Below are 26,026 nucleotides of genomic sequence, written 5' to 3'. Positions count from 1 at the left end.
ACAGACCCACACTCTTACGCTGCATTCACGTCATAAGGAAGAAACTAATTTCTGACTTTTTTACACCACATCCTCCACCCACTAATGACTGCAAACTTATTTTTAAACTGGATTTTATATCATTTTAGATCATCTTTTTATTCTTGCACATTTTATCTGCACATTTTTTAGGATGATTTTTATTTTACATGTTTTAAAATCATTTAATAATAATTTTAACCATTTATGTCTTATCTCTTTACTCTTTCATTGTAAATCTGTATCCTTTATTATGTTTTTATATTTTAATTGCCCTGTAAAGCACTTTGACTCACCCTGTTGTATAAAATGTGTTATACAAACAAAGCTGCCTTGCCGTGACTTATAAACTCCATGCATGCCATCATCCAGTTTGTAATCATGACTGGGAGATTTTTTTGAAAAAGCCATTATATCCATCTTAATGCTTAATGATACAGAAGTGCTTGAAACAGCAAAAACATATAAACTCTCATTTCAGCCAGTTCCAACCCATATTTTATGACTATAGGGCTATATTATCAATGTGTAGTGTTTTTTAACCATCGTTTAACCGTCTCTGCAACCATACATCTGTGTTTAGTTTAGTTGACACATGATGTGAATGCAGCATTATATTCACAGTCCTAAAAAAAACAATAGCTGGAGGGCTCTTATGCAGACTGGCTTTGCCCTCAGGCCCCACCTTCTGTAAGTCTGCAGTCTTACAGACTTTGCTTGAGGGAGTTACCCAGAATTCATAGCACAGTACTATTTTTCCCTCCTTTATTGTGAAATACGGTGATAACAGAACAAGTGAAGGCAAGTGCAGGACATAATAAACAGGAAAAATAGATTATATAAAGTGATACAAAGACATACAATAAGAGTGAAGACAGAGTGGAACACCGAAAAAACAGAAACAAAAACAAACAAATAAAATAAAAAGGGAATAAAACAAGCATTCAGTCTGATGGGTGTGCAGGATAAGAGGCATCAGTAAATTTAAAAATGGGAATTACAGACGAACTATGGAACCACTTTCCACCCATCCAAATGTTAAATATATTACAGTGTGTTTCATTTATGGAGATATATTTTTCTTTCTTTCTATGTCACACTGACAGACTGTGGTCGAGTTCTGGCATGTGGCTCCAATGCATTTGGACAACTAGGTGTTGGACAAACAGTCAAACACTCTGCTGATCTGCTAGATGTTGAGGTGAGCACACAAACTGCATGCATTTAACGTTTGGCCTCTGGAATGTGGACCATACATTAATCTAATCATCCCATATTCATCAAAACTGCTACCAACAGCTTCCACTTGTAATCAGTTTCTGAGACAGATTTCACTGTGCTGTTGTTTCAGAGTCTAAAGGAGCCAGCGGTGAGTGTAGCAGCAGGACTCAGACACTCACTAGCTGTTACTGGTAAGTTTGGATCAGAAACTTCAACAGTAGATTTAACCATTTGAAACCTAAGAAAGTAGTATTATTTTCTTCAAAAACACGGGGAGAAGGTGACGAAAAACTAAACAAGACATGGCCCAAAAGTTTGCAAAAGAAAAAGGTAAAAAAGTTACAAAAGATTTACCAAAAATCTGAAAAAAGGGCAAAAATAAACAAAAATTGCCTTAAAAAGTGCTGAAAATGAAAAATATACATACAAATTTATTTGATATATTTATTATATTGTTTCTGTAACATAATTTTAAATATAAAATATAAAAATACAGATGCAATTGTGTAGACATTTTGTCAATTTTTAAAAAAAATATTTTAATAGTAATCCTTGCCTCTTCTTTAAAACAAATTTTTTGCTAATTTTCTTGTCACCTTTTACTAATTTCTTGCAGTTGCACATTTTTTGCCAAGTTGGCCACGTTTTGGGGAAAGCAATTTGCTCAGGTTTCAAAGATTCAAATGGCTTGTTCGAGGCATCTGAACGCAGAACAACGAAACTGATGTTGATCTAGGTTCTAAAGGGTTAATGTAGCAGCTAATCTGTGGAATCTTGATAATCTGTTCTGCCCTCAGACTCAGGCTGCGTATATCAGTGGGGAAGTGGCCTTTACAGTCACGCTAAGAGAGCGCTCAGTCCACACCCTGTCCCAACACACCTCAGCTCTGCGGTGCCATCGCTGGTTCCAGGTAAGTGACACTGTACTGAGGAGAAATAGTTCCAGAAAAGAAAGTCTCTCTCAGTGATTTACAATGACCAGATACTTGTAACTCTGCTGCAGGTCTGGATCAGAAGACCTCACACATGGTAGCTGCAGGCTCAGCGCACTGTGTGTGCCTTACAGGTATGACACTGGCTTATATGATGATCTTAATGCTGCGTTCATGTCACATTTGGTTTATTTAGCATAAACATGAGCCTTTGACAGAGAAAAAAAATATTCATATCAGCTTGGAAAATGCAAGAAGAGCATGGTGGAATGTTTGTGGGCTACGTACTTGCAGAATATTGTTAACACAGGCAAAAAAACAACCCAGCAGACCCACTTTATTTAGCTGCCCAAGCTAAAAAGAAAAAGCTTGATGTTGCATTGTGATTTTGAGCGTAGGCTTTCCAGCAAAATATTTGAACCAGGAACAATAGGAAGTGGTTTCAAAGGTTTGGATGTTCTTTCTAACAAACAGTTCAAGTTTAGATGAAAAGGGTTTCTCTGCACACAGACATAAACACAGGCTATAATTTAAAAGGATTTTGTGCTGCTCTTTCTCAGAGGGAGCATTTACAGTTTCGGGTTGAACTAGCGAGTTGTTCATGTTCATGCATCATGTCTGGCCTCCTTTCTGTCCTGTAATTAGCTGACCAGCAACACTCAATTACTGCTCCGCCTGTCTGCTGCTGCCGCTGCTGATTGAAGAATAATGTCGCTCCTGTCGTGTGTGCAGGAGATGGCGATTTGCTTCTGTGGGGGAGCAACAAGCATGGCCAGCTGACCACCACAGAGCCCTTCCTGTCCGCTCCCACTCTTGTGAAGCGCTCCCTGGTGGGTGGAGAGAAAGTTATCTACGTGTGGAGCGGCTGGACGCATATAGTCGCTCAAACAGGTGAAACATAATGATACATATTGTGTCTGTGACGCTCACTGGTTTTAACAGGATTTAAAGGACAGTTGCCAACAAGGTCATCATTCATTTCAGAGAGCGGGAGAGTGTTAACATGGGGGAGAGGAGATTATGGACAGCTGGGCCGACACGCAGCAACCAGTCAGAACCCAGAGCAGCAGTCAACTGGTCCTCGAGCAGAAGGTGGAAATCATAAGGCTTGCCTCCCTGCAGAGGTTAAAGTCCTCCATGGAGCGACACAGGTAAGAGTTATCAGTGTTTGACACCCCTACAGACTGAAATACCTAGAAGGCATATGACAAATGTTTATACATATAAGTAGAGGGGAAAGTCTTTTTTTACAAGTCACAATTAAATCCCAGGTGTTTCAAGACCTGAGTCAAGTCCCAAGTTTCAAGTCCTAAGCAAGCTATAATGATAATGCCATTTTTTGATAGAGTAAAACTATATGGAATTTACATAAAAGTGTGAACACTGTCTAATTTTTTTTTTTATTTAAAACAAGTTGGTTTAAACAAGTGAAACCAAACTTAATCAGAAAATGTAGTGCTGTTTTTTACCGGGAGCAGAATTATCTGCAGAGATGTCTTTCTCCTTAAAAGAAATGGACTGGGTGATTGAAACCAGTAAAAACTCGGAATTAAGGAGTTTCACATAAAAAAAAAAAACAAAGTATTTTCCTGATGCTGTTTGTCGTGCAAGGGCTGCTAACTGCAGTAGCTGACACAGAAACGGAAATGGCCCTATGTGGAGCCAGTGTTTGGTTTGGGGCTACAGTAGAAACATGGTGGTGCCACATGGTGGACTCTGTGGACGAGGACCTGCTCCCTATGTAGTTACATAGACAGCTCATTCTAAGGTAATAAAAACACAACGATTCTTATTTTCTTGTGATTATACACAAAAAAAATACACAATATATATATCAATAACAATATATACATGTATTTTAATTATATTATATTCCATTTCTGCCAGTATATCCCCCTTAATCCTACACACTGAACCTTTAACTCATCTCACATTAGAAAAGTGTCTATAACTTCATCTTCCCAAATTTGTAAGACATTACCTGTGAGACTATCCTCTGTATGTTGTTGCATGTTTTATGTCTAAATGAAATAAAAAAGATGAATGCTAACATAAGTTGATTCAGGGAATGTAGGGATATTAATTCATTTGTAGGACAGTTTTGAATAACTGCTGTATAAAGTCATTTCAAGTCAAAAGGCCCATGATCAAGTGAAGTCACGAGTCATTGGTGTTGACGAGTCATTGTTGTTGTCCATATTGAAAAGCAGGTATCTTTTGATTTTGTCAAGTTGACTCTAAAGTCATCCAGATGAAGTCTTAAGTCATCAGGTCATTTGACTGGAGTCCACACATCAGCATTTTAAATAAAGTGTTTATGATATATTGCAGTGACTCGTATTGTTGTTGGCCATCGTCGTGTTTTAGCAGAAAATGTCTGTCAGTCCATCAGGGGGCAGCAAACAACCACAGACAAAGCAGATATTGTTTAGTGTGAGGTGAAACACAGTGTGACTCAATGAGAGCCAAGCCCTCCAAGAGAGGCTTCTCAATGATTTGTATCTGTAGATCTACTGGCTGTGCAGAGCGCACACACTGCCAGAGGACCACTTACAGTTAGTGATGGCAGAGGTCTCCTCTCCCATAAGGGCAATTATGTGTCAGCATCCCGGGATTGCAGCAGTTAACCTGAGGTCTAAATGGCAGCTGTATTGTTGGAGATCGTTGCCAATAAAGTGGATGTCAGGGACGGGCAAGGGCAAGCTCTGGATCACTCCTCCACTGCACACACATGATCACTGCTGCAGCGCTGGGCAATGTCAAGACGCAGTCACCTTGCTGTGTAAAAGCTAAAGGCAAGATGGATTAGCTGCTGGACTTATGAATCTCTCAGCCCACCCTACCTTGTTGGTCCTCTTAACGCTGTCCATACACACCCAAAGAGTCAATATTTATTAAACTGTCACGTTTTTATGAGGCCTATGAACATTACTGGAGTTACAAATTATAACCTGTCACTGGTTCAGGATTCAATGGGTGTGTTTTCACTCATGGCTTGCCACAACTGTACGCTTCATCAAAAACATTGCTTTATCAAAGCAGTTCAAACTGTATGAGCGACACAGTTCAATGAATTTTATTGCCAGCAGAAAGTTTTAGCATCAAAACTGAAATTTAGAGAGCTCTGTGGTACGTTGAGCTTTGTAGAATGTAAAATGGTTCTCTCCATTCCTGTAGCCGTCATGAAAGAGAAAAAGGTGGTCATGGCATAATAATATCAAAGGAAACGTGGCTTCATTTATGGAAAACCCAGTCAGCTTCAACTTACTGCTTGATTTGGAGAAATTTCTGCTGAAAGAATCTGACCTGTTTCTTTATTGCCTCTAACCAGAAATCCCAATTAGGGGGGCAAGGCACACCTACCGGAGGGAGTTTGGATTGGTTTCAGTAGACCTTGCACAAATTTTTCGTTTCTGTCCGTATGATAAGTAGAGTTGCAGCGGTATACAGTTTTCAAGGTATATGGTTTATGGCAAGAAAATTGATGGTCATTGTACTGTGCGCATTTGCTTATCAACAGTATTGGGGGGAAGAAAGCAACTGGAAGGAGAATTCTACCTTTATTTTAGTTATTTTCAAAAGGGAGACTTTTTACACATACTTTCATTATGAAAATGATTTCAATTTTCAGTGATTAGTTTTAGTAATTAAACCTTTGAAACCCAGGCAAGCTGGCTTGATTTCTTTCAAAAACATTAGAAGAAAGCAATCCAAAATAAGCAAGAAATTAATAAAGAATACAAGAAAATGAAATGAAAATTTACAAAAAATAAAGTAAAATAAAAAAGAAAGTAAAAAACCAAACAAGGACATGACCTAAAAAAATTATAATAATGCACTAACATCATTTTACATATGTAATTATGATAATTCTATCACTTTCCTCTTGCCTTTTCTTTTTTTTCAGACATTTTCCCCAAGCTTTAAAAGAAAACTTAAATTTAAACTAAATTTAAAAATGTCCTACAATTCGTGGAACATTTCTTGGTTGGTCATTGTCTATTTTCCTATAGTTCTGGAAGAAATTTAACCAACTTTTTCAGGGTTCAAAGGTTTAATTTTATTTACTTTTATTTAAAGTGTTGTTATAATCATCTAGCCTTTGAAGATATTTTTCTTTTTTTTCTGAACCGTCTGTATGCATTATGATCTGTATTTGTGTCTCTTTTTTTCTACTTTCTCTGTTCACTGATTGTGCTGCACTCTCTCTGTCCTCTTCTGTTCTATGTTCATATTTTGCTCATCAAAGGCAGGCACAGCTGTCCTGAGACAGTTGCTCCTACAGACAGCCCAGCAGCAGTGTGTTTAAGCTTTTATGAATGAGCTGGCTTTTCTACAGTTTCTGCTCTGTTCTTTGATGATGCACTGCAGAGTGAAGGCGTTTATATCAGGGCCTCTAATGCATTTACAGACAAAACCATCGCTAATGTTACTCGCGTTTAGTGCACTCATGTATGCAGTTTTGAATAAACGCTGGATCACTACATATTGACACATGGAATTTTATTTGTTTCAAAGAAGTTTTGTGACAAAGGATCTCAGTATTCACGTAGGCATAACAAATTGTGCATATTAAAGTCTTAAAATTATCTGCTTTCAGCACAGATTTTAAATACCTCTTACTCTTCTTCTCTACAGATTGCATGCGGATCTGAGCATAACCTTGCCATTGTAGGTGAGTGTATTCTTTAAAAAAAACATTGGAACCATGTTATGTTACTGCAGAATAGATAAACATCTAGCATGACACACAACTGCACTGGAAGATACATCAAGGAAGAGCGGTAGCAGAAATAGTCTGAACTTAACAGTAATGGTTTCAGTAGGTGCAAGTGCCTGAAACAAGAGACTCTACCGTTGGCCTGACATGACTCTGGCTCATACTAAATAAAAGAATAGGGAATACACATTGAATCAAAGAATGAGAAAGGGTGCTATCTATTACATTACAGTTCAACATGATGTGAAATATTAATCCTTCTGGTAACACTGCAGAGGATTTCTGAGGTCAGCTTGTTGCTCTGTGGCCTTTGAATCAGGAAGTAATTAGCATGGATAGATGGGTATCATTGAAAAAGGCAATTACCCGAACAGGCCTGCAATAGAGCTGAATTAACCACACACATTTTACAGACATGTTTTTCCAGTTCCAGTGTTTGGAAAGTGGTCTCCCCTTCCTCCACATGACAACAGAACATACACATCGTGGCTGCACACATCCTTTCAAATAATACTGAACAAACACAGACATATTTGAGTGTTTGTGGCTCCTCGTGGGATTTCCAAAGAGATGAAATGTGCTTTCATTTCCTCCAGGCTCGCCAAAAGTCTCCTGCTTTTCTATACTCCCCGACTAGCTCCAGAAAACATTTTGGAAGTAGAATCTTTTGCATTAAATTTTGAACACTGACCCACTTTTTTTCGGCATCGGCATGAACATACATACCACAGATGAACAGTGAAACACAAGCACAGGGTCCCATTAGAGAGAAAACGCTGGACATTGCTGGTATTTCTACAAGAAAGTGGCCATCCACTTTTAATGTTCTGACCAATTTGAGCAGTTAAGTGGAAATGCCATTATAATTAGGAAATAGTTAACGCAGAGTGTCTGTCATAATGGCTGCTCTCACAAAGCACAGCTCTGTGCTCTCAGGAGTTCGGTGATGTGATGAGAAAGCAGTACATGGAGAGCTCGTGTGAACCTCCTGCACTCGGCTCCTCTGCTCCTCTGCTCCTCTGCCCATGCTCTTCCTCTTCTCCTCCTCCTGTCTGGAGCGCGGCGGCAGGAGCAATGAAATAGCAAAACAGGATTGGAAGCAGAGACCTGAGTGCTGCTATTTCTGGTGCTGAAGTAGGTCAGGCGGAAAGGAACGGAGAGCAATGCATGCTGCTCATGATATCTGTTGCCTGCTCAGCCTTTGCCCATTCGCACCTGAGGAAGTACTCCTCATGTATGAAATTCGTCGTCGTGGTCAGAAGTGGGAGACAGGCCAAAGACGCTGTGGGCACAGCTCATCCAATCTGAGGAAAGATTTTTTTGTTAATGTGAACATTTTGAACTTCACAGTATGAGGACAAACACCTTGGCTGCGGTTCTGTAGTGTGTGTAGTACAATGTAAGTCCTGCAGATTATGTCACTGTGGTTTGGTTAATTAGATTTTAAATTGTCAAATCTAAAACCAAGTGACGGGATTTGTTTACAAGGAAATTGCTTTTGGCTTGAGTGTCTTGATTTTTTTTTATCCCTTTGTTGTGCAGAATATTGTGCAGGCACTTTGTTGCCATGGAAACACTGATGTGCTGTACTCCAGTCAGTGAGTCCATGAATTGAGCACGGCACCAAAACACGGATTTTTCCTGCTATGAACGAAACATGTCAACACTTTAAGCTCACCCATAAACGAGAACCAGGATGTTTACTGAATAACCTTAACCAAACACTGAGACTCATGCAGTTATTAATGCATGCAGTATGTTAAAGACCGAGCAACATGTATGTTTGTAACGTTTAAGCCTTATCTGGCAGAATGTCACATTGGCACAAGTTGCTGGCATGATATCATCTTCTATTAACTGCCGAAAGCAAATGTGTCAGTTGACGAATCTCTGATGCCACCGATTTTCAAAGACGAGCTGGAAAGGAAACAAAGAAACCCCCCTCAATGAAAGGAATGAAAAGATTGCATGAAAGACACACAACTGCAGGATGAGGAAAGCTTGACGATGTGTTACCCTTGAGAAAGCAAGCTCGCTTCTGTTGCCATGGCAATGGAGCCTATTAGGTAACTGTGTTGCCATGGCACGTGTCTCCTCGGTGATGCAGACCTGACCACACCCACCAACAAGCTCACCAGCTGTGAGGAGCAGGGAGGTTTTATTGCTGGCTGAGTGTCAGCGCTGGGGACAGAGAGAGAGAGAGAGAGAGAGAGAGAGAGAGAGAGAGAGTGTGTGTGTGTGTTTTGTTTTTTTTTTTTGCACCCAGCCTTTTTTTTTTTTTTTTCTTGAGGCTACTAATTTTAGCCTACACGGTACAGTGCTGCAGCCCCGTCCCTTCCTCCTGTCAGCTCCACTGACCCATAACCCCTCTCCTCCTTTTCAGGGGGGTGTCTCCTCTCCTGGGGCTGGAACGAACATGGGATGTGTGGAGACGGTTCACAAAGCAACATCTTTCAGCCGCAGCTTGTTTCTGGTCTCAGACCTCTCCTCATTGGCTGTGGAGCCGGACACTCAATGGCAGTTTGCGTTTCAACCACTGACTCAAGACTGAATCTCTACAATGACACAGTTACAGCGGAACAGGAGCATTTAATCAGCATAAGGCGATCGGAGACAAGAGAAACACAAGGACTGACTGATTGAGTGTCTTATTGGTGCTTTGCATATAAGTGCCTTTGAATATACAATAACTTTCACTTTTTAATTGACTTCCTGAGCTCCTTGAAAAGATCAAGCTCTAAACTGCTGTCGTCATAAATACTGTGGTGTGTTTGGACACAGGCTGAGTTATGTTCCATGCGGACAGAGGCCATCATTTCTCTGACCAGCCCATCACTTTGATGGACATGACTGGGGCCAGTGGCTCTGCAAGACATGGCCATGCCTACGGCTGCTGGTCCACCTGCTATGTTTGTCGTCCTGAATGTAGCCGCTATGGATCATGTGAGGGATGGACCAGACTGGTGCTATAGCTCCATCCATGTCAGCTGTTTTATTGCTGTGATCTTGAGTGTCAGGAGGCAGTCAATCTCTGCACTTCATACAGTTGATTTACCATGTAGACATGCAGTATTTTTTCTTTGGCAACTGTCCATCACTCATTTATATTCTTGGCAGTCTGTGTCATATTCTTTGATGTCCTGTTTGCTCATTTGCACCACTTTTTGCACTGTATACTTCATTAATCCCTCTTGGGGGAAGTTCGCCCGCTGCATTTGACCCAACCTACATATTTATAAGCTGTGGGCGGCCGCAGTGCAGCACCAGGGACCAACTGCAGGTCTGAAGTCTGTGCTACGGTCAAGGGCGAAGGCAGGACTCATAATTGCTTACTCATGCAATTTATTCACTCTTTTTAATTTAAAAGTTTTATTTTATCTGTATGATTTATGCAAATTAAACAATAAAAGAATAAAAAAATCACTGAAATTATGCATCAGTGAAAGTTAAGTTAATGTTATAGTTGGATTAGTTTGAAAAAAATAAATGAGCACTCGTTGAAAAATTGATCATTTCTGTGTTTTTTTTATTTATCACTATTTATTGTACAAGCCTGAACTGTATTGGTCAAAAAAGACACAAAAAATCCCTAAACAACAAACCAATCAAAGCGATCACTGAACACCTTATTGAGATAACTAACCACAAAATGCACGGTGTTCAAAACACACACACTCTCACTAAACGGCACCTTTAGTTGCCTCTTAGTTGTGTTTTTTTTTCCCGTTTTGTAACAGCTGCTGTTATTGTTGTTTATTCCGTGTCGGACAATGACCAGCACACTGTCCCCCCTTATTTGTGCTCAGCTCTGATGGCAGATTCTGATCTGCTGTACCTGACTGCACACAGATCTCAGTAGGTTGTTGGCAGTGTGTTTGCAGTTGTTTGGTAAAAAGTTGGTCCCTTTCCACTAACTTTTCCACACAAACAATGAAGCGGTAGACTGCAGTCAATAGCTCTCCTTTCTGTTTTTAATTAGGTACGCTCATTACTTGCCTTCAGAAGCTGATCCCTACGGGGGTCCGTATTGTATCTGTGTGCTTATTGACTGGTGCTTGTTTTCAATGGCTGGTGACTCATGACTAATTTGAAATAAAATATGTGTTAAGCTATACTCCTGAATGGTTAGAAGAATTTGCATAACAGAGGCACTTGTCCAGTGTGTAATGTTTTGGCATTGGTTAGTAATACATGTTAATACGTCAGTTTACAAATGTGCAGAAAAAATAATCAATTCTACATGATTGTCAATTAAAAATATACTAAAGAACAATTATGACTGGTTAAGCTGTGATATGAGTCAATGTATTTTACATATAAGCTGGCTTTAATAATCCAAATGTAGCTAAGTACAAAGATTTATGTTGAGTATCTTTTTATTCTTTTTCTGAATAATTCTCTATAAGTTTTGATCAACCAAACAATTATTTACCAATTCTTAGTAGCACACTTTCTAATGCCTCATTAATACAAGGTAAGAGTGTTGGGATTTTTTGTCAGTATGACCCTTTTTTTTGTGGATGTTATCTCTTTGATGGCTGAAAACATATCAAAGAAATGTTAAAAGTCCACTGGTGCAAAACAGTGCAAAAGTCTACAAAGATGTGATGATGACAGTGCAAAGTTTAACGTTTTGTTTCCAACTGTTAAGCCTGGCTGACATGACACATGACAGTTTTTTTTTTTTTTTTTTTTTTTTTTTTTGCTGGGGTGATTAAAATCGGAGCAACATTTTTTTTTCTTTCAACAGAAGAAGCACACAGATATTTGATGATCACTCAAAAAACATTGGGTACACACAACTTCAGCACACAAAAAAAGCGTATTTACAGCACTGGCACACACCAAAAATATAGGCACACAAATTACAACACAGTAACCAGTCACAGATACTGAGCTACATAAGGCTTGACAACAAAACTTCCTCAGTGCTACATCTATGCTGAGTTTGTGATGTACAGGTTGTCACTGTCACACCCATTTAAAAAGACTAAGTTAATACACACAACAATGCTACAGCACTATCAGGTGGGTGATGGGCCATTATGGGTCATACACATAGTGGTTGGGACACCATGGTTCATAACACAAACTGACTCTGTTGGTTGTCTGCTCCGGTGCTGTCGCTGGGTCTCTATAAACATATAAAAAAACAATAACAAAAATAAATTATTACACAAATTATGTAGAATGTTGGAGATGATGGCGATGATGGATACCTCTGCGAGGGATGAGACATGACACTAGCTTGGAGAGTAAAGAAAATGTGCTCCATTAGTTCCTCATGGTAAACGACAGGTTTACCATGTATTTCCCATGCGTAGCCAAGGCATCAGACAGCGATGTACTGTCTGTGTGCAGAGGTTAGACTCTTGAATCGGTTAATAAACATGCCCAGTCATGCTGTGTTTTACAGGTTGATGTACAGTAGTTCGGTCATTGTCATGCGTTTGTATATTTTGCGTCATGCTCTCGCAGTCACCTCGTTTTTTAGGGTTTTTTTAAGGCTCTCTTTGACCCAGGCATGGGGAAAACGGAGGGTCAAACAGCAGTTCAAAGCACTAGCTGTGAGCTAGTGGGAAAGGAAAGATGTATGTATGCATGTGCTGTTGAAGAAAAACGGAGTCTAAACGCTCATTGTGTACAAAATTTATTTCATGCAAGGACTTATATTTACATATTTTATTTGAATACTTTTCTGTTGCATAAATGGAAAATACATGCATTTACCTTTCCCCAAGTAGACCCACATCCCATGCTGTGTTGTAATTTTTTTTTCACTTGAATTGCATGAGCATATAATTCACCTGCATCTCTTCACATCAAATCTTCACAAGGTTTTTTTTCTTTTTCTTAAATATATAACGCCCATTAATTACCACAAGAGACATGACTTGAAATGTAAAACTCTGCTCATTCAGGATAAAAACAAAACTTAAGATGAGTTGCTATACTTCTACCTTCCTCTAGAAATTGACATTTCTGATTGGTCAAACATAAAATTTGTTAAAGTGCCCTGAAAAAATTGTGCATAATTATTGGGACAGCATCAATACATGTAACAGTAAGTATCGATGTTTTAAATCAATAGACATACATGCTGCCAAAGTCATCGTGACTTCTCTGGTAGCTCAATATATTTTGGCTCTGTAGAGTCGCCTGGTCCCCTTTAGTAATTTGTGCTTTATCATACAAAAATTTCTTGAGATGGGGACTATAAAGTCAGCTGTTGTTTTTTTTCTCCTGCCAATAAATGCTTAAATCCTATGTGTTTTATGGTGTAACAATAATAACCAATTGACTGTGTTTAAGGGTACAAGGGTGGTGCAAAAGGTACAAGGTGCACCGTACAAAATAAAGCTTTCGTTACACTGTTATGAGCATGGTATAAAGTGTACTGATGCTACACTGGGAGCACTTATTTATTATACTGTCAATTTATTACTCACTTTAACTTTGCCTCGCCAGGTATGAAGGCACCGTTGTTTAATAATTCATGAGTATTGCCTTAATTTAGGCACTGCAGCAGTAATAGAAGTCGCTGCAGACTACGGATACTGTTTTAAAAACTAATAACTACCAGTAAATATATTTGTATAAAAACTATTTATGCTCATAACAGCATTAGTTGGCTTTATGACAGATCGTTCAAGTCAAATCACGCTATTTTAGTCGGAGGCCCCAGTCAAATTAATACAAGAAAATAAATATATGAATTTGGGGAAAGGCAAAGAATGGCGGCTACATAAAAATCTCTGCTGTGACTGAGTCTCTTGTAAAGCTGTCTCAAAAATGCATAAAAAATGACAAAGCTTTAGAAGCTTTTGAAAGAAAAAACTTTTTTTTTTTCTTACAGGTACTGCGATACAGTTAGCTTCTTGTTGAACATAATTTCTCATGCAGTTCATGCAAATGAACAAAACAGTTTTAGTTCTGTTGACATTAAAATGTATTCATCACTAGTATCATAGGAATTGTCATCATCTCCATATTGCATTGGACACCATGAACATCATGTTCATTTTTTAGATTTTTTTAAATGGCCACTCAGATAACATTGAGCCTCGTCTGGATTGCACTTTCAGAATAATAACGTCTCTACTTTGCAACGCACAAAGCACTTTAGAGGAGTTCCCTTAACAGCTGGCAATGGTACCTTTTGGATATGTTTCAGAGCCATGTAGTGTTAATGTCCAGCATATTATTAGCAGGGGTTACATCTTATGAAAGTTTCTTTCACAAAATTGTAAAAAGCAGATGAGATAAAAGTTACCGGCAGAAGAGTATGTGAGATCAAAAGCAACAGAGCAACAGGCAATGATGTAAACACAAGGAAAGAGTGGGGTTAGCCTGAACAGTGCTTTGTCTGCAACTGAGGTGACCCATGCAGAGTGGCATGTGCCAATGTTGTCTAGTCTAGGATATGATGACACACCCAAGGAGACCACTTGGGTAAAGCTTGAGTATTAGACACAGTTAAGATACAGTTTTCCAGAAAAATAATGAAATAAAAATGAAAAAAAAAGAAAGCAAGAGTGAAGGCAAGTGTAAAAAGCAAAATTTGACAGGTAAGATAAGAAGGAGGAGTGTGGACTGGCCTTCCAATGGCATTGTGTCTGCTACTCAACCATGCTACATAATGGATGGGATGGGAGAATGTGAGTGCTGCATTAGACAAGGTGGGCTGCAGGGCAGGGCGGACACTGAGGACACTCCAGAGGCATCCCCGCTCATGCCAGACATGCTGTTAAGGCTCCAAGGCTTTTCATAACCTTCAGTTGAAAAACAGAGAACGTTCTGAGTAACACTGCAGCACTGAATCCATGACAGACTGTTTTTGGCTGTTTCCTCACTGGTAATACTACACCTGTTGCTTTCTTGTTTTTGTCTCCAAAGAAACAGGTCAACACAGACTTGAGACAGATTATTATTCTCCATGCATTGAGTGCATCAGGAGTACAACAGCATGCACCGGGTGGTACTGGAATGGTTTGGAGTATAACACTATAAAAGACTTGAAAAGTTAGGCACCTCAGGCAGGGAATGTATTCTCAAGCTACAGGTAGAATTTCAAACTGTAGGCCATTTACTGGTGATGTGCTGGTTGCACTCATTGACTAACATGATTTAATTAGAGGAATGTTTTTAGATTAATTCTAAAAAAAAAAAAAAAGTATTTCAGCTTGGCATTAAAGTGTAAAAATCATTAAATTAGAATTTAGCTCTTAATAAAATTTATATTAATATTTAGCCTTCCACCATTTGTGTTGTGCTCCTTCACCATACTGATAGCACCCATCAGCAAGACACTTCATGCACCATTATGGTCAAGAGCAATGTACTCATAAGTCAGGATCTGCATGGTATTTATCATTAAAACACATATACATACATGGTACACACATAGCACATAAATACTCTCTTAGGCATGTAAGACAACACATTCTAGATCATATCGAAAATAGCTTTCTTACTGGTAAATAAATAGGGGTATTACATTATGCATGGTATCAAAAAATATATTATGTAGATGTGGACAATTATTATTGACATTTGTGGTGATTGTGCTTGGCCTTAACAGATGTGAGTGTGAATTGAAATATATACAATTCCCAAAGGGATGATTGAGGAGAAGCAGCTGCTGTGAAAGTGTGTAATAAGAGGTTTTTTGTTGTTGTGCGTGTGTGTGTGTGTGTGTGTGTGTGTATGAGACTGTGGAAAACACTGAGGCGTAACACTCAGCAAAGAGAAGGAAAAAAAGAGCGTGTCCTGTCTACGGTGTACAGGGTGTCAGTGTCTTACGGGGGCCTGTGATTGGCTGTTACTGTACGTACCCCTCCTCACTCTGCCCCCTGTGTGGTTGGGGCGTTCAGCAGTGGTGACCAGGAAGCAGGGCCGCTCTCTGTCGCTGGGGCTGAAGATTTCCTCCGGAGATATGGCCTGGTCTATATGAGGGCAATCTTCGTTGGCCAGCGCTGCGTTAGCTGCCTCACCGTTAAGCTTGGAATCTTTTTAGAAAACAATAAAGGAAAAACAGCAACAAAAACTGGTTTAAACACAGTGTAGCAGCTTTTTGCCTCAATGCTGCTCAAAGTTGGATTAAATTATCAGAAGACCTGTGACAATTCGGACCGCTTTAAAGACCTATATGTTCACCACTGCTTTTAATTAGTGTCTTTTAAAGGTCCTGTGTGTAGAAATTAGGGGGATATTGGCAGAAATGTAATGTAATGTAATGTAATATAATATAATATAATATAATATAATATAATATAATATGTTTTCTTGCATAATCACCTGAAAATAAGAATCATGTTTACCTTAAGGCTCATTTATGCTCCCTTAACATACGAAAATAGATATGTGTGTCTTGAACAAACATTAATATCACTGCCCTCATCTCCATGCATCTTTTATGATGGCATAAATACAGCCAATAAATGGCACTAGCGGGCAGAGTCAAAAGTTTTACAAAAAAACAAACAGCAGCGGCAGTGGAGGAGGTCATTATATTGTACCTTTTAATGGAGACAGTGTTGTGACAACAGCGGTTTGTAAGGCCATTAAATCCATCCCGCTTTGTGGATGGAGAATTCTGTACTAGATCACGGACAGAAGACTCTGTCCGTCTCCATCTCCATCCTCTCTGCCTCTGCCATTGTATATAACGTTGAGCATAAATGAGCCATTTATATTTCTATAGGGAACCGCTCCTAGTCTATGGAGATCGTCATGTTTCTATATTAGCCCAGAATGGACAAAGCAAACACTGGCTCTAGACAGGGCCATTCATGTTTTTGAGTTTTGACATCGGCCACCGTAGTTAGAAGCCCATCTGCATTGAAAACAAGACAGATTTTTTAACATGAAATTGCTTTATTCTGGTTTTTTTTAACCGGTTTAAATCGCAGGGTCCATATGTTTTGGATAGAAGGAGACCTCTGCAGATAATTTGGCTCCCGATACAAACCTCCTAAACGTCCGGAGTTATCAGAAAAAAAGGGCCATCACACATTATCATCTGGCTTTCCGGCTCCCTGTCCCTAACATGACAAATTAAAATGTCTCAGTTGTTTTGATGAGGAAGTTTCAGCTGCTTGCAATCTGCAATCGTCACTGCTAGATGCCACTAAATCCCCTTAAATCTTCCTCACTTCACCTTCATTTCTGTTGTATTTGTTTGTTTTATTGCTTCACTCTGTGTGCTGTTACCTGTTTGCCTTTTTGCTTTTTTTATATGTGCTTTTGATTGCTTCCTTTTATCATTTATGTCTTTAGATTTTTTTTGCTATTTTTGTCTTTATTGATAAGACAGCTGTAGATTGACAGGAAAGGGGAAAGACAGCAGGGGGATGACACCCAGCAAAGAACTGTGGGTTGGTATCGAACATGGGCCGCTGCAAAGGACTCAGCCTATCGCTGAGCGCACGCTCAACCAGATGAGCTAGAGGTTGCCTCGTTTGTGTTTTACCTGTGTAATCTGTAAAGTACTTTGGCTTGCCTTTGTGTATGAAACGTGCTATGTAAATAAATTTGCCTTGCTTTTCATATAGCAGCTTTTTTTCAGGTTTGAAGTGCCACATTTTTTAATATATTTTCAGTTTTCACATTCTACTACCTGCATACACACAGGGATTAACTCTTACAATAATACTGCGTGCATAGCTGCTGTGTAATGTTTGCTTTGCACTCTGTATGTTTTTGAGCACAAACTGTATCAAATGTCAATTTATCTTCACACCAATGCCACCACAGGACTTCAAGAGGAAATCAAGTGACTCATATGTTTTCTTACATGTTCTTAAAGCAATATTATGCAGGACTTTTGCAGAAACAATGTGTAGACTCATGCATAAGTAATCCTTCTCAGTCATCACTTATGACTAACGAGAAGAGTGTGGTGGTTGAGAGACTCTCCCATCTGCTTGTATTTTCTCATTTATTTCTCATTTTCTGTGTTTGAGAAGTTTATGGGCATGTACCCCCACAGTCCTCAGGTGAAGCTGGGCCTTTTAAAAAAATGTTTCAGGCCATAAGTAGCAGGTGTCTAAGGCACTCAGCACTGGGTAAAAAAACGCAAATAAAGCAAGGTGAAACACCAAACGAGAGTGGCTTTTACTGTCACTTTTGCTGGCGAGTGTGTTTACAAAAAGGTAACCAACAATCCTGCATAGTATACCTTTAACACCACGAAAAAGTGGTGATTACATACTTTCAGTTAGTCTTAACAGATAGGAGGAGTAAAACACTGCATTAAGAAGTGCAAAATCAATAGCAAGATTACTCACGGTCAGCCTCAATCTCTCTATTCTCCTATCCAGAGCAGAACAGGCTCTTCATCACATATTTTATTGACTGTTTGCGGTGGGAAACTCATTTGTTTAATCTCATGCCTGAATCATCAGCTGATTGAAGTGTGGGAACAGACGCACAATGAAACAGCTGAGTAGCGCTGCGGCTGCTTCAGGAGGACAGAGAAGTGATGAGACGACAGCATATCAGAGAACACATCATCTTTGTTTCTTACCTTGAAACTTTATCTCGAAAACGTCGTCATTGGGGATGGGGCTGGGGTGCTGGGAGCTGATGCTTGACTTACAGAAGTTTGGAGAACCCGGTTGGGGTGCCCGAGGGATATGCCTGTTCTTTTTCTTTGGTAGTTTCTGTTTCGCCATGGCCAGAGAGTAATACATTCCAAAGTTGTTGACAATCACAGGAACAGGCATGGCGATGGTCAGCACACCCGCCAGGGCACACAGGGCTCCGACCAGCATGCCGGAGGTCGTCTGAGGGTACATGTCTCCATAGCCGAGGGTCGTCATGGTCACCACAGCCCACCAAAATCCGATCGGGATGTTCTTGAAGTGTGTGTGCTCACTGGCTCGAGGGTCGTTGGGGTTAGCGCCGATCCGTTCAGCGTAGTAGATCATGGTAGCAAAGATGAGGACACCGAGGGCGAGGAAGATGATGAGGAGCAGGAACTCGTTGGTGCTGGCCCTCAGCGTGTGGCCCAGCACCCTCAGTCCCACAAAGTGACGCGTCAGCTTGAAGATACGCAGGATCCGCACAAAGCGGACGACTCTCAGGAAGCCCAGCACGTCCTTAGCTGCCTTGGAGGAGAGCCCGCTGAGGCCGACCTCCAGGTAGAAGGGCAGGATGGCCACAAAGTCGATGATGTTCAGGGCGTTCCGAATGAAGTCACATTTATTCGGGCAGAAAGTTATTCGCATTAGAAATTCAAAAGTGAACCACACCACACAAACGCCTTCAATGTAGGTGAGGTAGAGCGCAGTCTCAGTCTCCTGGTAGGTGTGCTCCACTGTGATGTTGTCCACCACCTCCACCTCAGTGCGGTTTATGATGGGGTTGAAGGCCTCATGGGTCTCCAGACAGAAGGTGGTGATGGACACCAGAATAAAGAACAGCGAAGCCAGAGCCACCCACTGGGCAGGAAATGTACACAGGGTGCAGAAGAAGAAATAGAGGGGGAGAGAGAAGGAGGGAGGAGAAGGACAAAGAGAAGCACAGTAATTCATGCAATGTAATCAAGCTCAACGCCCAGCAGCCATTCTTAGCACGTCACAATGCAATTCAATCTATTATCGGAGACAATGCTGTCTGGTTTGACAGTGACAGCGGCATTGACACACACCCCCCACCCCCCGCTCTCTATGTGTCTTGATTCAGAAGTGTCACTGTAAAAGGGACAATCAATGCAAGCTCGCCGTTCTTCCTTCTCCTCCCTCCGCTGTATCTCAAGGTCATGGCATTTTCAAAGGCATCCTACATTAGAATTACTAAGAGCCAGCAGCAGCAGCAGCAGGAGATGGGACATTAACCCACATGACTAAAATTAGGAGGGGCTCTTCCCTCAAAGCACCATCACCACAGTACAGTAGGTCTTCCCTACACAAGGTCATACTATCCAGATGATCAACTCTTGGGAATGGTAGCGAGCTTAGAGGCTTGCTGAGCTGATGACAGACTTGTATGAGAGACCTATATTTCCCTTAATGGCGAATTGGTACTTTAGCCTTCATTTTGTATTGATTAGAGGATCAGATTTCATCACATTTAGGCTCTGATATTTCTGATGCATACCACATGGGTGTAAGAGATACAGTGTTCTCTCCTGGGTATTGATTACAGCCCTATCCTCATGTTATCCTGTGCTGATCATACCTTACTGGTTTACAGCTGCAGATGGAGTAACTGCTATAACTTCAATGGGAATCTGATGTCAACAAATCAGAGTTGGTGGACAAAGATTCAGACAGCGTGGATAGCTACTTAATCATCCTATGAATCACAAAATATTGGATCAATAGCAGTTTGTTCTTGCATGAAGATGTCTTTATAAGGGCAAGTGAGTGTCTTTAGTGCTGCTTAAACTAATGCACAGCCTTGTTAAGTAGCTGGGAGGAGGTTAGTTGGAGTAGGGCATGTCTGGGCACGAGGACGTCTTACATGTATTCCACTGAGCAAAGGAAACACAGCGTCTTAGTCAGTCAGGTCCATTCACAGTTTGTCACGCAGCTCAAGATGAAAAACAGGCCCTCCTCATAGCATCTCAGCACTGGCAACTCATCGCATTGTGCTGAGGAAATCGCTGCTGCTTATGAATGTCTGTTTCTCGTCCATGTTAGTATGATGGTCCGGAGGGAAGCTGTGCGTTAGCGGAGACTATACTGCATGCCGACCTCTGTTCTGTCAGCAGGGTTGTCCTCTTTGTTCAGAGATACTGCTCACGCTGAGCAAAGAGGACACACACCAGTTGGACGAGGATTAAGATGGAGACTCATTGCAGTTTAAACACTTTAATATGACATGTGAATGCTTTTATGAGTTTTTGAATTAGTTTTAAATAAAAAAAAATGTCCATATTGAAATGGAGCGTGGCCAAAAAGGGCACTTTACAGTTAAATGCAATCAGACACAAAATTATTTAAAATGCGCCTTTGTCAAGCTATTAATGTTTTTCTTGAGTTGTTATAGTCTGAGAGAGATAGTGTGTCAGTTTTTGAGGCATTAGTAGAGTGTATTTGGTGCTGTTGTATTGGATTGCATAATATTGTTGTTTTGTCCACCCCCTCTACAGTATGTACTGTACAAAATAACAAGTACACCCTAGAATATAATACAATCCAATTCAACCACATTGAAAACTGCGACCTCAAGTAACAGATTGGATTCAACAGCAAATGCTGGAATATAAACTGGGCAAAGTGGGCAGATGGGGCTGGGACCCCATACCATCAGGGGCCCCAAGAGCAACAGATTGATTGTCAGATGATTTGTGCTAATTTTGATTAATTGCTGATTTGTTTAAGTGTCCTATCTACCTGTGTCCAAATTTATGTGGTGCATATTCCTGAATAAGTTTAGTGACATCCCCCTAAATGGGTCACACAACACTCGGGGGCATCCCTAGGTGTTAACTGTCAACACTCAACCCAATTGCTAGAATTAATGTTTGCACTGCACATTTCTGCAAATTATAGATATGTTACATTTGTATGTTTCATATGTAGTGGATATGATAAAAAGTTATGTTTCTTGATGTTCTGATTTCAATTTTATGTAGTAACAATGCTGTGGTGAATGTGTGGTTAAGTTTCGTCACAAAAAACACTTTGTTAGTGTCAGAAAAACATTTTTTAGCCTAAAATACCCAGTTTGGATAATACAAACACTGTTGAAAATGTCTTGACCTCATTAAAAAGCACCTTTTTTTGTTGCTACAAACAGAGAAAGAAATGCCCCTACCCTTGTTAAATAAAACCCTCTTTTGTCACTACAACTTTGGCAAGAAATGCCCCAACCCTTGCTAAATAAAACCCAATTTTGTCACTAAAAACGCAGTTGGAAATGTCTCAACCTGTCGTTAAAAAACACAGTCTTTTATTGCTACAAATGCATCAGGAAACACCTTGACCCCTCATAAATATAACCCGCTTTTGTCACTACAAATGTGACTGGAAATGTTCTGACTACTCATTGAACAAAACCTTCTTCTGTTGCTTCAAACACAGCTGGACATATCCCAACGTTTCTTAAAAATACAAACTTGGCTAGATATTTTTTAACCTCTTGTTTAAAAAAATCCTTTTTTGTCACAAACACAACATGTCCTGATGTTTGTTAAAAAACAAGACAAACAAAAAAAAACAGTTGCTAGAAATATGGCTGGAAATGTCTCACTCTCAAATTAAAACATACCCACTTCTGTTACTACAAATTTGTCTGGAAATGTTCCAACCTCGCATGAAAAAAATCCCTGCTTTTGTTGCTAAAAACATGGTTGGAAATGTACCAATCCCCCATTAATAATTACCCAATTTTGTAGCTAAAAACACAGCTGGAATTGTCTTACCTCTTGATACAAATATCTGCACTTATGGCGCTACAAACACAGCTGAACATTTCCTGGCCTCTTGTTAAAAAATACCCATTTGTTGTTTGTTGGTCTCTATCAGTGGTCTGCTGATGTTTGCTGCTTTGCACGACTAGTTGTCACTCCATCCATCATCCCTTCCTCCTTCTGGTAAGAAAATGAGCTCCAATACTTGGAATCCAAACTATGCCAAAGTAAAAATGTTATGTTTTATATCAAATGTTCAAGTGTAACATATGTGTGGTTTGCAGAAGCATGCAATACCAGCATTTTTTTCTGGTGACTGACCTGCAACATCACATCAATACAGTATGAACAAATATCTTATATTTTAGGTTCATTAACAGTATAGCTGAAATAACAAATCAATTAGCTAAACAGAAAATTAACTGGCATCTACAGTTTCAATTATATTTTTCTAGCAAAAGTGCTCCAATTAACTGTCTCCAGCTTATAAAATGAGAATTATCACTGGTTTTACTAGTTTTCTATGATTGCAAACTGAATCTCCTTGATTTTTGGACAGACAAAACAAGCAGTTTGAATATGCCAACAATGGCTTTACAAAGTTGTGATGGGTAATTTTCCAGTGTCTCCTTATTCAACTATTTGAGAGAAGAAATCGAAAATCGATTTCTCAATGATGAAAATAGTCCTAATTTGTAGGTGTACTTGTTATTTTGTCCAGCCTATCATTATCAAGAGAACTGGAAAAATAAACACCACCATCACTGCCATCACGCTTCAGTGTGATAAAGCCTCATTCTTAGACTCTCAGCCCTCAGAACATCCCTCCCCTCAAACTGTTAAACAAACACTGCCTCTGATCTGTCCGCCTCTTACAGTAAATTATGTGACTTTGTGCTGGTTAGGAACAGTTTGGTCTGGAGGGAGGGCGACAGGCGAAGATTGTTTGCTCCTTATTGGCTAATTCTCACTGTTGCTGGCTCACCACAGGCCTACAGTGATACACAGTGACAGGGGTTTTCCACTGATGTATCCACTGTGAATAGAGTCTGTAATTAACTAAGAGGCTCACTTCTAATTAATCTTCTTGCCTGTCTTGGTGGAGCGTTGTCAATCTTGGCTCTGCTTTGTCCTGCTCACTGTTAAATATGGGACACAACTGAGGAGTCTTCCGCTTTGGGACATGTCATCCAGAAATTGAAATCTGAAAGATGTGTGTTGGTTAAACTGTTTTCACTAATGCTTGCTGTAAGAGTGAGAACATGTCAATACAGTTTACACTTGCTGGATGGGGCCTGGTAAGTAATTACACCAATCAGTGCAACAGCTGTTAAAGCAGCGGGCAGCACAGCGGTCTTTGCAGGGGGCAGTGGTCCAAAAAACACAAAAAAATCAGAAGGTGTAAAGTCATTTCATTGTCACCATCAAGAGGCTTTACGCCCAGATGGAAAACTGCCCATAACAATGACCAAAAATGTCACCTCGAACAGCAACCCAATTTTTGTCTGGAAGTCTGCCACTAAAGTCCTGTTGGTGCCAAAGATCTGCTCTCCTAATGTGTATCTGACCTATTTAAGCTCAGAGCCAGGCTGCTCAGGGATTCTTGTGCCCTGGAAATATCAATCCAAAAACCAGCGAGAGCAACAATCACCCTTTATCTCCTCCTTACAGATAGAGGAGGGCGGGAGTGATGATTTGCATGTAAATGATTTTGACAGATGAGGTCTTTGGCTGATTTTTCCGCCCCTCCTTCTCTGTACAGTCTCATCCCTGCTGTGGAGACCCCTGGGAGGGCAATTTCAAGGTCATCAAAAGCCTCTTGAAACCTCCCATACCAATCAATCTTTGTCTCACCAACACATTTGACAACTAAACTTTCATGCATCTTTGACTGTTTCATGCCGGCAGTGAAACATCTTGTGTTTTTGATAACTCCTCGCGAGGTTCAATAAGAAGAACAAAACCAAACAGACTTAAAAGCAACTCACCCTTGCATATTTAGAGGAGTAAGGGTCCTCAAACAGAGCCCAAACATGTTTCTGCCACCGGCTCCACAGGCTGCCGCTCCTGGCATCATGAGTGTCTCCCTGCGCCAGCCTCCTTGTCATTTCATCCACATCATCCTCAGCAGTGTGCTCCAGCTCTGGCTCCGCATCATCGCTCCCCAGGTCTAACAGGCCCCCCCCGCCGAAACTATCAAGGGCCTCCTCTGCCTCCCGGTGCTGGCGATAGGTCATCCAGCAGCATGGCTCCACGTCTGTCTCATCAATGCCCCAGAAGGCCAGTTCCTCCTCATAGAGGGGCCCGCAGACATCAGCCGGGCAGTGCAGTTTACCTGTCCTGTAGTAATTGAGGATATGTGCAAACACGCCGGGGTGGCGGTCGAAGAAAAATTCCTCGATCTTGGCATCATAGTCAAAGTGGTTGGGTGCATCAGGTTCGGCCAACCAGGACAAGCGGGTGCCAGGTAGAGTGCGCAGGGTGCTGCGGTATGTCTGATGTCTGATCCCTCCCACGTTTATCACAATGCGATCCTTGTCGTCGCTCAGGCCCATTGCGTCCCTTAGGCATTTCTCCAATAAGTTCCCTTCATCGCAAAGGTAAGTCTACCGTGCAACCATGAAGGAAACAATTACACAAAGGCAGCAGCGGCGCGCAAAAAAACAACCTGTCGTCTCTCACCAACTATGACAGAAATCGGGGCTGTTTGACACGCATAAGGCTACATTCACTCTGTGTTCCCTTCAAAGCACCTGTCATGCAACTGGAGGATCATAAATATAGCTGCCAGACTCACTGGAGGGTATAGAATCGAAATCCAAAATGATTACAGCCAATGGCTTCACATTAAGAATGGACGTCACATCGTCTGTAAATCCAAGATGTCGAGATAAAAGCACAAACGCTGACAAATATCCCCCCCGGCAGCAGCGCAGATCCAGCTCATTGGATTCCCCCAAGTTGCGGTAATTGATGAGATGAGTCCTGAGCAGGTTTGTGACTTTCACAGCAAGGTGACTGCGGTGGTGCTGAGCGGACAGCGCCTGTCCGGCAGCTCCTGATGGAGACTCGGCGCTGCTTTCAGTCCCTCCTCTGTTGCTGCCTACAGACTCACCTCCTTCACACCGACGCTCAGCCCGCTCCCTCTCTGCGTGTAACACACTGCCGCTGCACACCAGCTCTTTGTCTCAGCGCAGAGATGCTCTCCTGCATGGGAACTTTCCCTTTCCTTCACGCACTGCTGGGAAGAAAACACCCACAGTCTGTTTGAATTGGAGGAAAATACTGTTGTTTTTTTGTTTGTTTTTTTTTGCACCGCGTGATTAAACAAAAAGAAAATGAGAGATAAGAGGGCGACAAACCTCCCAAAAATAAAACGCCCAAACTGCCTGTTATTCACACCGTGCCCAGCTCTCCTCTCAGATCAGATGGAGCATGCCCAGTGGACCCTGCATCTGCTAAAACACGCTGTCAAGTCCTCCAGTTAAAGCTGCTAAAACTGTCATCGCTGCCTAATTTTCCCCCTCACTTGCAGGGTTTACGATCGGTCAGCGGCTGCAACACTCAGGAGAGACTCATCCTGCACAGCTGGTTGCAGAAGGAGTGACCCTGGAGCCATGCACGCGCAGATCCGCCCATACCATCAGAGAGTCTGATCATATTACCTTCTGATGGCTCCGTGATTTACGGCTGTCAGACTGCTCTTGACAGTCTGCATGTGTGTCTGCACTGAAATGTGGAGATATTTTATGAAACAAAAAGCTGACAGATTCG

General features: G+C 40.9%; 2 protein-coding genes across 6 annotated transcripts in view; one reads left to right on the top strand and one right to left on the bottom strand.

The window, feature by feature from the left end:
* Positions 1-10,400, top strand: part of sergef (secretion regulating guanine nucleotide exchange factor) — a 12,771-nt gene extending 2,371 nt beyond the window's left edge. The window contains exons 4-11 of the mRNA XM_042496011.2: positions 1,125-1,219; positions 1,370-1,430; positions 2,037-2,150; positions 2,243-2,305; positions 2,904-3,062; positions 3,156-3,322; positions 6,810-6,846; positions 9,275-10,400. Of these exons, the coding sequence (XP_042351945.2) occupies positions 1,125-1,219; positions 1,370-1,430; positions 2,037-2,150; positions 2,243-2,305; positions 2,904-3,062; positions 3,156-3,322; positions 6,810-6,846; positions 9,275-9,534 (956 nt within the window). The 3' untranslated portion in view covers positions 9,535-10,400. The remainder of the gene's footprint in view (positions 1-1,124; positions 1,220-1,369; positions 1,431-2,036; positions 2,151-2,242; positions 2,306-2,903; positions 3,063-3,155; positions 3,323-6,809; positions 6,847-9,274) is intronic.
* On the bottom strand, positions 7,346-26,026 carry kcnc1b (potassium voltage-gated channel, Shaw-related subfamily, member 1b). Of its 5 annotated transcripts, none has more exons than XM_088080499.1 (5): positions 25,615-26,026; positions 24,241-25,493; positions 18,419-19,334; positions 15,726-15,899; positions 12,525-14,663 (listed from the first exon to the last, which is right to left on the bottom strand). In XM_088080499.1, exons 2-5 carry the CDS (start codon positions 24,805-24,807, stop codon positions 14,524-14,526), a joined length of 1,797 nt encoding a protein of 598 aa, XP_087936625.1. In that variant the 5' UTR covers positions 24,808-25,493; positions 25,615-26,026; the 3' UTR covers positions 12,525-14,523. The 5 variants fall into 5 exon arrangements, with proteins under 5 accessions (XP_087936627.1, XP_042351664.2, XP_087936625.1 ...); XM_088080500.1 differs by having other exon boundaries at positions 24,241-25,490; XM_088080501.1 differs by lacking the exon at positions 12,525-14,663 and adding an exon at positions 7,346-8,195 and having other exon boundaries at positions 24,241-26,026.

This window comes from Plectropomus leopardus, chromosome 7 (assembly GCF_026936395.1).
Source record: "Plectropomus leopardus strain MGB_pleo_1.0 chromosome 7, ASM2693639v1, whole genome shotgun sequence".
Classification (NCBI taxonomy): domain Eukaryota; kingdom Metazoa; phylum Chordata; class Actinopteri; order Perciformes; family Serranidae; genus Plectropomus; species Plectropomus leopardus.
Note: the sequence above shows the minus strand (reverse complement) of the source record. Positions and strands in the feature narration are given on the sequence as shown.